The 12,053-nt window shown below is 40.1% G+C and overlaps 1 protein-coding gene across 1 annotated transcript in view; it reads left to right on the forward strand.

The window, feature by feature from the left end:
* The first annotated feature begins 1,427 nt into the window (after positions 1-1,427).
* ablim2 (actin binding LIM protein family, member 2) overlaps positions 1,428-12,053 on the forward strand; it is a 78,352-nt gene continuing 67,726 nt past the window's right edge. Inside the window, exons 1-2 of the mRNA XM_046379958.1 lie at positions 1,428-1,551; positions 1,873-2,222. Coding sequence (XP_046235914.1) covers positions 2,210-2,222 — 13 coding nt within the window. The 5' untranslated portion in view covers positions 1,428-1,551; positions 1,873-2,209. The remainder of the gene's footprint in view (positions 1,552-1,872; positions 2,223-12,053) is intronic.

Consider the following 12,053-nt stretch of genomic DNA (forward strand, 5'->3'; position numbering starts at 1 on the left):
AAAAGTAGATAAATGGAAAGTAGATGTATATATTTACAAGTACTGTAATTCAGTATTTCCATTTATGACTGCTTCTGCTGCACTACATTTCAGAGGTAAATGGCTAAGAGGCTTTTTACTACACTATATTTACTTGATAATTTTAGTCTGTAGTTTCTTTGCATGTTCAGATAAATAATACAAAATATGATCAACAGATTAATTATGATGAAGACTGGTATTATGGATAAAGATAAAAATGTATTGTTCTCCAGAAGAAGTTCACAAGTGCAGGAGATAATGTATAAAAAATAGTTAAAATAAGCCACAGCTGCATTAATGCATTATTAATTCTAATCCTGTTAAACGCATCATTTATTATAATCCTGCATATTATAATCTAGCCCTAGTATATATGGGGACAAATAATTTAACAGGGACTAACAAACTGTCATTGTGGTGATTTTCTGAGATTTTAAAAACTGAAATAGTACACAGTCCTGTTGTTGCTTGTTGTTGCCAGTCCCTTCCATGCAAAGTGGTTACTGAACAGGGTTGTAAGTCCAAAATTGTCAGCGATCTGCTCAATAGAGAGGTTGTTTTCTGTTTTAAATACTACAATTCCCACATATGCCGTGCTATAAGCGCAGTGTCATCTAGAGGATGCTTGCTCAGGAGCAGGCTGGTGTATGAAACAAAGTAGAAAAGGTGCCTACTGTTACCTAACCAGAGATAGGAAGTGTTAACTTTGCTCCTTCAAAGTAATTGCAAAAAAAAATAAAAAAAATAATGGGGGCTTGTACCATCATAAATATATTGGGTGAACACAACAAAATTCTTTACTCCCAGTGTTCAAGAGCAAGTCTGAGGATTGCTGCCGTGACTAGCACCAGCGACCTTCCAGCTGCAGCTCTGAACAGCCGCCTCAGGAATGGCAGCACGGAACATGGGCCACTGCCACTTAATCCAATCTACCACCAGGTGGCGATCAGCTAACAACTCTGCACCTTCACCCAGGTGTCTAGAACATACAGCCGCAGATCTGCTGATACAACTACAAAGTTGATCATTGACCTGCAACCTAAGGTGTCCCGGTGTCAAGTGCACTTATAGAAACCCTTATATTCGAACATGGTGTTAGTTATGGACAAACTGTGACTAGCACAGAAGTCCAATACCTGGACACTGCTTGGATTCAGATCAGGCAGACCGTTCCTCCCAGTCACACCCCTCCAGGTCAGACTGTCCGTGCCCACGTGAGTGTTGAAGTCCCCCAGCAGAACGATGGAGTCCCCAGTAGGGGCATCTTCCAGCACCGCTCCTTCCCCACCAGTGCGGTGACACTGCATGTTTCAACAGCTAGCTTCAAAAATGGATTGGACGGTCAAGGTTCCAGCCTTTATCTGTTGACTTATCCACACTACACCAGAACCCTTTGACTCTCTCTGCAGGTGGTGGGCCCACTGAAGGACAGACCCATGTCTCTGTTTGGCTCCCAGCCCCCAGGAACTTCAAAGGGCCCCTTCCCCAGGCCTGGCTCCAGAGCGGGACCTCAGTAACCCTCCAGGCAGGGTATACTTGTCCTTGCTTTTCTTCTTCATAGTGGTCTTTATGAACCTATTTTGACCGGCCCTTCCTCCAGGACCAGTTTTCATTGCAAGACCCTACCAGGGGTAAACTGCCCCCAACAACAGCTGCTAGGATCATTAGGGTGCTCAAACCCCTCCACCACGATAAGATGGCAGTTCATGGAGGGGATGATGTTATCTTATAATGTAACACATGCAATGGCTGAAGAGAATTCGAATTGTTATGGATTTTTGCAACACAATTCTCTCACAGATCCACTAAGACCGAATATTGACTCAACTTTTATTTTGAAATGTCACACAGGAACCTCTGTTCACTCCTATCTCACTTGACCGTCGTCGCGTTTCTCCACCATGCGCCCACACCCAACCTGCACTGTGTGAGTTCGGTGAGGCAACGCAGTCCCGCAGTGTGTCCAGGACACTGTCTTCTCGGTGCGGGAAACCTGTGCGGCCTTAGCACCAGGAACAGCCGGGCGCTCTGCAACACTCCCGCGTAGCCATTTTCCCTGCGTTATTCTGCTGGCTCACACTGAGGCTTGTGCGCTGTGCGGCTGCTGGCATCATTCATGTGCTGCCGGTGTGGATAGTGGCTTGTTTACTGTGCATCATCTGACTGGAGAAGGCGTCTAACTGGCATCATGAGCAGCACTGGTAAGGCCATATTTTTTTTTTATTGTGGAGTGTACTGGCTCCTGTATGTGCTCTTGTGTATGTAGTTAATAGCTCAAGGATCAATCTCACAGACAAAACGCACATTACATATACCTATGGAGGGCTTTCTGTGGAGATGTAATGAACATAAGTGAATCTGAGGTTCCTCTGTCCTAATTTTTACACTTTTTGTGTAATATGGCGTCACAATAATACTCCCTTGTGTAAAATGTGTTTACTATTCCTTTAAAATAGGTTACAGTAGAGGACTACTATATTCTGTTCTGGTCCTGAATCTGCTCTTGAAGACAACGTCATCAAGACACACTTTCAAATTTGTCCCTGTTAAAATGAATGTGACGTGAGCTAATTAGACAGGATGTAGACATGCCCACAGTGGGCTTGATGGCTCTTCTCATCATGTAGCTCTGCAGTCTCTTCTGGTTTCAAGAGGCAAAGCCTACCTGTTGTCTACCTCAGGCCTGACTCCTGGCGGGGCTGCTGTCACATCTGGCTTTGTTCCTGGGGACGTTCCAGCAAATGTAACACGAGGCTGGTCTTCCCTTTGAGCTGGTGCACGTTCAAGTCATGCAGCAGCAGCAGCAGCACGGCACTGTTTGTTTTTCCATATATGCAAGTGCAGATCCTACATGTAACATTCAAGCTAACATAGAACATGAAATAAACTTTTTCAGGAACCCTCGGGAGTGGCTGTTTTGGAAACTTGAATTTCATCCCTTCAAGTCACAATTTGAAGTAGGAAACTCACCCAGAACTCATCAAAATAGGTTCTAAACTCCAACACTTAAAGGATACTTCATCATCATGATTATAATCTAAGGGTTGTTTTGTACACTTATTTTTCTTTTGTGATACTGATTCTCACAACTACTGTATCATTTTTTTTCATAGTTTGCATGCAAAGATTTGTGGCTGTTTTCAGTCTTGTTTTCCACTCCAATGTAACATCATTTGGAACAGGAAGAAGAAGAAGAACTAGCTAGCTGAAGATGCACTTTCTCACAATGCTACTTATTTTTTATAGCGTTTAGACTGTATTTAAGTAAGCGGCACAGTGGGAAGAACACACCAGCCTCCTAGATGTATTTCAAATACATTGTATCCCCAGTTTGGTGAAGAACAACCACATGTCAACAAATTGGTATCAAAATGGTTCCAGAACCAAATTAAAATACTAACTGTAACAGTCTATTCAGCTCAGACAGAGCCCGTTAATTAATTTAAGTCTTCAAAACAGAAAGCATGAATGACCCTTGGTTTTAATGAGGAGACCTATTGATGCTCTGCAGCACTGCTTTGGTTGTCAATGAGAGTACTGTGGTTCATCAGGGAGCAGAGACAGGAGAAATTCATTAGCTCAGCCCCCCCTGTAAACCACAAGCTAAAGAGACAAACAAGACAACATCGTTTGTCTTGTTTGTGGACTGTCTGCTTGGTGATACCTTTTTGAAACATCTGACCTTTTAACTTTTGAAAATGTTGGGTGGATGTGTGAGAGGACACATTGTGTGTGATGACAGTTGGACTCCACGTGAAGGAACAAACTGCTTCTGACAGACAGTATCAGGTGGGTGTGCGTGTATGGACAGGCAACACATCCAGTTGGGTTTCAGTCTAGTTGTCTGGCTTGAATTTCATTTTGAAGACATTCTGAAGTCGTGTACACTTATGGTGACTCTCATAGTGAGTTTGTTTTCTTTAGTGATCCAGTCCCTGAAAACACTTGAACTAGTTGAACTGACTTCTAAGTAACATCTGCTTTGGTGACTGATTATCTCATTAGGTTGGGGAATTTGTCTTTTTGAGCTGTTTCCTTTTAGTAGTTTCAGTTTAGACGGGCATGGGGGGAATTAATTTCCCATCCTGTCCAGTCTTAATTTTGACTTTCTTGTGCCTATCTGCAACTCTATCCTGCTAACACTGCTGACCTAATCCTGATTTGTCCTGGTCCCAAAGGTGAGCTATGAGTCTGTAAACCTAAATGGAGATTACTTTGAAAAAGGAAGTACATTCCTGTATTTCTTGGTCATACAGGCTTCCATTGAAATTAATGGGTAATAGTTGTGTGACTGTATTTTAACCCTGATAGGCAACACTAAATGTGACAGATTAATGTTGAGGTTTTTGAATTGGGACTCAGCTGTAAGGAGAGTTCTTATTAATAATGCTTCTCAAGCTGTTTTCTGTCTGTTTGTGCACAGCTGAACCTGAAGAGTGTGAACCTGCTGACTCTTTGGTGATATCCTCACCAGGCGTTCTTTATAGGAAGACATGTCAGATAATTTGTAAGGTCAAAGTAGAACAGTTATGAACCAGGAACTCCTGGTTAAGTACTAGCTGGTGAGCAATTACGTTCCTCCACAAACATACACATATAGTCTTGAATTTCGGGATCAATAAAGTACCTATCTATCTATCTATCTATCTGTCTTTTGGCAGTTGTGACACTTGTATTAGCCATGATATTGCAGTCAGTCAGTATTATTTATTATTTACACACACACACGCACAGTCTTGTTTCCCTCACTTTTGGAGATATTACATAGACTTACATTCATTTCCTGGAGACTTAACCACCACCTAAACCTAACAATAAACATTACTTGCCTGATCCTAACCCTTATTAGGTAATATTTTATGATTTACATTGTGGGGACTTGCATTTTGTCCCCATAAGTGAGTCACAGTGTGACTGTGTGAACAGATTTTTGTCCCCACAGCTAATAAAAATACGTGTGCGCGCGCACACACACACACACACATACACACAGTCATTAAGGCTAGAATGTGGTGTAGGCTTGTGGCATTTCCCTGCAGCCTGCTCTTTTACAAGGCAGAAATCGCAGTTTTCAAACACAGCTGATATATTTTTTATTTAATTGAAGGTGGTTCAGTATGTTACCATGTAGTACTGTAAGTAAAATATATACAGCATAGTTTATATTGCATTTTATTCTTTTAAGATGGAAAAACCTGCTTAAACAGCACTTAAAACGTGTGACACAAAATCGGAAATGAAACTTGTAAAGAGTTCACTGACAGCAATATGTTTTTTGCCATTTAACAGAATCAGAGGAGAAGTCTAATGCAAAGATATTGTTGAGTTTAGCCTTGCATAGCCTTTAAACTGTAAGCTGGTGAAACTGCTGTCTTAGCTCAATAAAAAAACAAAAAGGCACCATTGATATATGTATAACAAGTGAATCACAGTATAAAACTGCAACAGGAATGTCAAATATTAAATAAAAGAAATGACCCTTGAGGTTTCCCATTGCAGACTGATTTTCTCCAAAGATCTGTCATATCCATTTAGTCATACTTTATTTCTTACTCCCTGGACACCTCACAGCTCCAGTATGCAGCTTGGAGCTTCCTATTTATTGAGTCTTCTGTGTTGAACTTGCTGAGTGTGTGACATTTAGATATGACAGCAACCATCAAGGTCACCCATGCATTTTTCAGGGAGCTCTGCGATACACAGTTAGTTATTTAACAGTCTGTGTTCAAGCAACCGAGGCATGTTGATTAAATAACTGCAGTGTGTAGTTAAGTTAGCTGACAATATAACGGTACCCTTCATGGGGCTCCTTATAGGATGAACTGTAGGTATTTTGGGTACAGGGTTGCGACTGATACTTGCACACAAATGCATAGTCATACATGTGTGCAAGCGTAGCGTTTTAGCTGTGCAACAACAGAAAGCGTGAGTTATTTTAATATCATTGAGTAATTGTGCGTGTGATAAGATTTTGTGTACTTTTAATGTCTCTGTGTCTCCATCAGTGTTGTTTATGCCCATTTTCTTGACTCTTCATTGAAGCTAAATGACTATTTGGATATTTTTTTTTGTTTGCTGACACTGTCGACTGCGCAATTGGAAATATAATGTTCCACCTTCTTCCTTCAAATTGTCATTATGTTTTTGATGACAACTGAGATTTCTTTCTGTACTATGTGCATATGGCAATTATGGTATGGACACATAAGCAGAAAAGAAAACAAACTATGGTTAAGTTATGGTTAGGGTAAGGCAAGTAGGACACTCGGTTAAAAACTGTGTTTAAACAAAACCAAGGGTCTATGGAGTGATTATGTTCCTGAGTACAGTGGTGTAAATGCTGCTAGCATGGCTAAAAACAAACATTTAATGTTGGATTGTGACAGGACACAAACTCTCTTGAAATTCTTGAAAAACAGGTATGTTGCACGCCTGTCCACCACCCACACCTCCACACCATTATTTTACAAAGGACACACTTTTTCCACTGCCAATTTGTCTAATCTGAACGCCATTTCTAGGGAAGTCAGGCAAAGTATTGAGATCAGCTTTGGCACTGAGTCAGTAAGTCTCTGGAACTCTAGTGAAAAATTGAACACATTACATTACACATATTTTCCCTGAATTGGTCTTTTGATGAAGCTGTCGAGTTAGTGTGCATTTAGCAGTTTTCTTGAGAAATGACCCAGAAATCTAATTCAAACAGAATTCATGATGTGCAACAGAGGATGATGTCAACTTTTTATGCACAGAAATGCAGGAAAAAAATGTCACTGAGCTACTAATATGAGACTATTATAAATAACTAAAAATATTCCCTCTACCAATAGATCAGATAAAATCTATTCCCACCCCAGTGCAGCTTATTAAGCTGACTGTCAATGAAACTGACGACTCACATTTAGTTTTTGATCTACGAGATACTAAAGCTTCCCACAATATTTCACTGTATATCTGGGTGTCTCACTCTTAGCTGCACTCTTTTCCAATAAACCATCTATCTATCCATCCACCAATCTATGTTAAGCTGCTTATCTGAATCCGGGTGATGTCTCAAGTCAGATACCCCAGTCGGATGTGCTCAGAAAACCTCCAAAGGGAGGCATACTAGGGACATCCTAATGTTTTTTTGGAGGATCAAATCCTGGAACTCCTCAAATGACACCTTTCCTTTGGAAGGAGTTAGGGACTATCTATCTTTTTTTTTGAGTTTCCAAACTTCTTACCCTGCCCCAGTTTCAAGAAACCTTGTGACAGATTTCGTTTTGTCTTTGAATCCATGATCTGAATCTTTCCGTCACTCTGCCATGTGCTTAACCATGGTTGCAGGTTAGGACATGGTCATCCGAGAACCTTGCCTTCAGACTTAGTTCACTCTTCATCACAGCAGGCCATAATAACTGCACCACTACAAATTAGCCACCGATGTACAATGTTGGTATCATGCTTCATGATACTTTATCACACTTCCCTGACCTGACCTTGAGGCACCAGTATATCTTCAAGTAGAATCCTTGAACTGTTCCAATTTTTAAACTGGAAAAAACCAGTGACTGTTCTGGAAATGTCAAAATTGTGATGGATTCGGTCTTACCTCACCACGAGAGGATTAAACTTGTTTGAAATTAAACTCATTTAATATTGTGATATTGTGGTAATATTTTTTTTTTTTTTAGGTACAACAACTAGACTGGTTAGAAGCTCTCTTCTACATGCTTCTCTTGCAGCCGGACTTAATATAAGTAGCATGTTATTAGCAGGTTAACAGTTAACAGCTCACCAGCTATAGTTTACCAACTCAATTTTATTTATTTCACTCAATATTACAAGTCACAAACAAAATTATAGATATACTGCGAACAAATTCACAACTGCAAGTGATCACTATACAACCAAGTTTCTAGAGCCACCTTGTTTGCAATATTGTGTAGAAACTGGTATTTTGTACGATTTGGCGCCTCCACAGTTTCTAAGTGCAACATTTCTGTCTCAAATACAAATCCCAGGTTTCTGTAACATTTTCTAAGATGTAATGTATGTAAGGCATTACGACAGCAAAGTTTGTCGAAGCGTTGCACTCAACTCAAAACAGTAGCATGCCAAACTACAGTAAAACATCATAGTCCAAATGGGCTATTTTGGCTTAAGATATACAACCAAACATCAATCAAAACAAGATATAACTTACTAATCGCTAATTATTACTTACTAGTCCAATAGCAACAAGTTCAACAACTGAGACAGAAACACCATTAACCTTATTACAAACCAGTGTATTGTCAAAATGATTTTTGAAGCAGTTATGGTTAAATAATTACATATTGTTGCTTCAAGGGAAAAAGAACATAGATAAGAAGAAAACATACATCACTGTAGTCACAACCAAAAGCTTAATCAACAATGAGCACATTATTTGTGGTTGTCGGCTGTCTTTTTAATGTACTGCACTGTGGTCCTACATGGCCTGCAGTTTATGATGCCGGGTCCCTATAAATAACTCGTGAACAATTTTAATGTGATGAACATACTGAACAAGAAACACTGTAGAGGAAACAGGACATGTTGTCCTTTGTGTTTCATGGGAATGTGTGCAGCTACCTTGAGAGTTAACACAGCACTCAAATCCAGGATCAAATGACTTCTGCGTGGAGAAGGAGAGGGACACAAAGATCAATGAACTTCAGTGAATTATTCATCAGTTGTGTGTATGTGTTGTGCGTGTATGTGCATGTTGTGATTAATCTGAACTGATGAACGGTTTTCTGTGGCTGTTTGATGTTCCATACTCTGTTGTGTACTGATTCAAGCTGTAATATTTCCGAGAAGTGATAAACACATCTTTTTTCCTTCTAATCATCCACTACTTGTTTTGTTTTTTTTCAGCACCATGAACACAGGGAACAAGTTCTGCCTCTAATCCCTTCAGTAAACAGTGAACTGTCCAGCTGCTTTTTCTCCATCTTTTCTTACTTTCTTCCCCATTCTGTTTTCCTTCCTTCCCTTAATTCCTGTTTTCATGTCCTTTTCTCTCTGTATATCTTCTCTTCAATTTCACCCTTTTCTGTTCTCTTGTTTTCGTCACCTCTGCTCTCATTTTAGCTTCCATTTCCTTTCCTTCCTTCTCCCGGAGCCTTGCTTCACGTTGCGCTTCCCTGGTGATCACTAATCCTGTACATCAGCTTATGTGTATGCTACTTCTACCACTATCAGTGTGTGTTGTATTTGTGTCTGTACTCATGAGTACGGAAGTAAAGATTGTAGTTTAGAATGAAAACTTGAGTCTGTACAGTATTTAAGAGCAGAAATGGGGAGTTAAGATTGATTTTTTTTTCTCTTGTATTAATATTTTTTCCCATTTGACCTGCTAAATACTGTATATTGCACACTTAATATCGTGTGCTGTGTTTCCCCTGTTCATATGCAGTCGCCATCACACACACCAAGGCCAGCCAACCAGATCGCTTTCCATCTTCCTCAGAGTAACTACTAAAGAGCCCGGAGAAATGTATGAGTATATTCATTCATTTAGTCTATAGTGGAGACGTGAGAGCAGATAGGAGTGGTGCTGGGCTGCCAGACTGACTGGATCACAGTCAGCATGGAAAAAAGGTTAGTAGAGAACCAGTCTAAACACAACTGGTGTCATTATTCTATAGCCATGCAATCAACATTTACTTCATTAATGTTAAAGAAGAAACTTGCCCGTTGAATCTAACCATAGCTTGATTATAGCAATTTTGCACATCTTTAAACTGTATTTTGCACAAATACAACAGTGCATTGATAACAGTTGTATTTTGGAGTTGAGTTGAATATGTTATTAATATTAATTTTCTGCGGACTGGCTATTCTATGTTTGTGGTTGTCATGGCTATTATTTGATTATTATCTGGCTATTAACTGTCTGGATATTACTTGAATACCAGATCTTGAGAATTTACATTATCCTCAAGCAGTTTCACTGATACGAAAAACAAACATTCTCAGTAAATACAAGCTTGTAGCTCACGATGTTGAAATTGTCATGCCAATGAAGTTTGAATCTGTGAGACAAAGAAGGTTAACAAGTGTGAGAAGGAGAAAGAGGAAGGAGGAAAAAGAGGTCCAGAAAGAGAAAGACTGGATGGAGGAGAAGGAAAGGGCTGAGAGTCATCCCAGGTCATACAACAAATGCTTTAATGAGCTAATTTCAGTTTGGTGACTCTTTTGTTTCTGGCACTCGTCCATCCTTCTGTCATTTGCTGGTTTTCATTGATTACAGCTTTTTTATCCTTCTTCTCACCAGTGAGAAGCTGGAGTTCTCTCTCTCTTTCCCTCTCTCTCTCTCTCTCTCTCTCTCTCTCTCTCTCTCTCTCTCTCTCTCTCTGTGTGTGTGTGTGTGTGTGTGTATAAGTATGTGTAGGATCTGTCTCCAGCATGTCTCCTATTGTGTTAAGACATATAATTGCGAGAGTAGTCCCTCATGTTTACACGCATAGAAACACACATACACTCATTCTAGCACCACAAAACACCATCTTTCTACCACTGCAGAATTTTTATTTTGTGATATATATAAAAAATAATGCTGATTTACAGTGGCACCCGCTTTCTGCATCTCCCTCTCGCTTGAACACACACATCTATCGTGCACCCACGTGCAGACTAGTGAACCAGGTACAGTGATTGTAATCTTGGAAATGGAGACAGCATATGTCCTGAGTACAGTTTGACCTTAATGGAAGAGATGGTGTTGCTTTATCTCTTCATTCTATTCAGTTAACAAATCTAGATGCACTTCAGACAATGAAATTCAACTGGTAGTGTAGGTTACTATTCTGAGGAGCATTATGAGGAGACTATTTTGGATTGTAAATTTTGAACCCACACCATTAATGCTCAACAACAACATTGAAACTCTCCACTGGAACCCTCAGTGGGTAATGTACAACCAGACTGACAGGCAGTGTTTAACGTTCTGTTTGGTTGAAAGTTCCAAAGTGTGTTGCATCATGCTGTACGGAAACAACCTCGAGTGCAAGTCTACATCACTGCAGCGAGATAAGTTGAGCAACTGGAGGGCAATAAAAAGCAGGTTTTTCAGCTGCACTTAAACAGGAACTGCATTTATTGTACACATTAGTGTTTGCCTGAAAGTTGCAAGGACTGCATGTGTGAAACATTTTTAGTGCTTCCAGAAAGGGCTTTGTGAAGTCCAATAAATGTCCTTAAGCGATGTCACTTGAGTCGGCATTGGTTGCAGAAGACTAGAAGTCTGAAAATGAAACATTAAATTCAGGTGTGCAGTTAGAAAGAAGTGAGCTGCGTTGTCATGCGTTAAGCTGCGACGGAATGACCCAGTGGTTTCCTATTATTCTTAGAACTGAGAGGGTGTCACTGATTATGTCCAGGATGCTTGTGCATATGTGACACGATCGACACTGACTGTAGGAAAATGCTGGGAGTGGTGAGTGATATAGATAAGGCCACGCTCAAAAGGTCCTGAGGTGGTATATCATTGGAACAGAGTTATAGCCCTCTCCCTCCTCCTATATCTCCACGCTGTACTTTGGTTCCTTGTTGTTTCAGAGCAGTACTTATCTTATTCGATAGAATTTATGTTTTTTTTTCCACAGTTTTTTGTCAGCTCTAGTAGGGCTGCATGACACGACTACTCATTGATTTTTGAAACATAATGTATTTATTTACTTTTACAAAATGCATTTTTAACAGCGGATATCCTTCAACCTATGTAATTCAACTGACAAAGTTTTTTTTTTTAAATTTAATTTTTATTTACATTTGTGCGTGTGTCTGTTACAGTACAGAGTTCAGTAGTTTGATGGTGACAGGCAGGAATGATTTCCTGTGTCACTCTGTGGTGCTTCGTGGTACTAAGAGTCTCTTACTGAATGAGCTGCTGTAGCTGATCAGCACATTGTAGAGAGGGGGAGAGGGAAAGTCCAGTATAGTCCTTATTTTGGACAACATCCTCTTCTCAGACACCCCTGTCAGAGTCCAGTTCCTCTCCCACAACATGGCTGGTCTTCTTA

Source organism: Scatophagus argus, chromosome 23 (genome assembly GCF_020382885.2).
Source record: "Scatophagus argus isolate fScaArg1 chromosome 23, fScaArg1.pri, whole genome shotgun sequence".
Lineage (NCBI taxonomy): Eukaryota > Metazoa > Chordata > Actinopteri > Scatophagidae > Scatophagus > Scatophagus argus.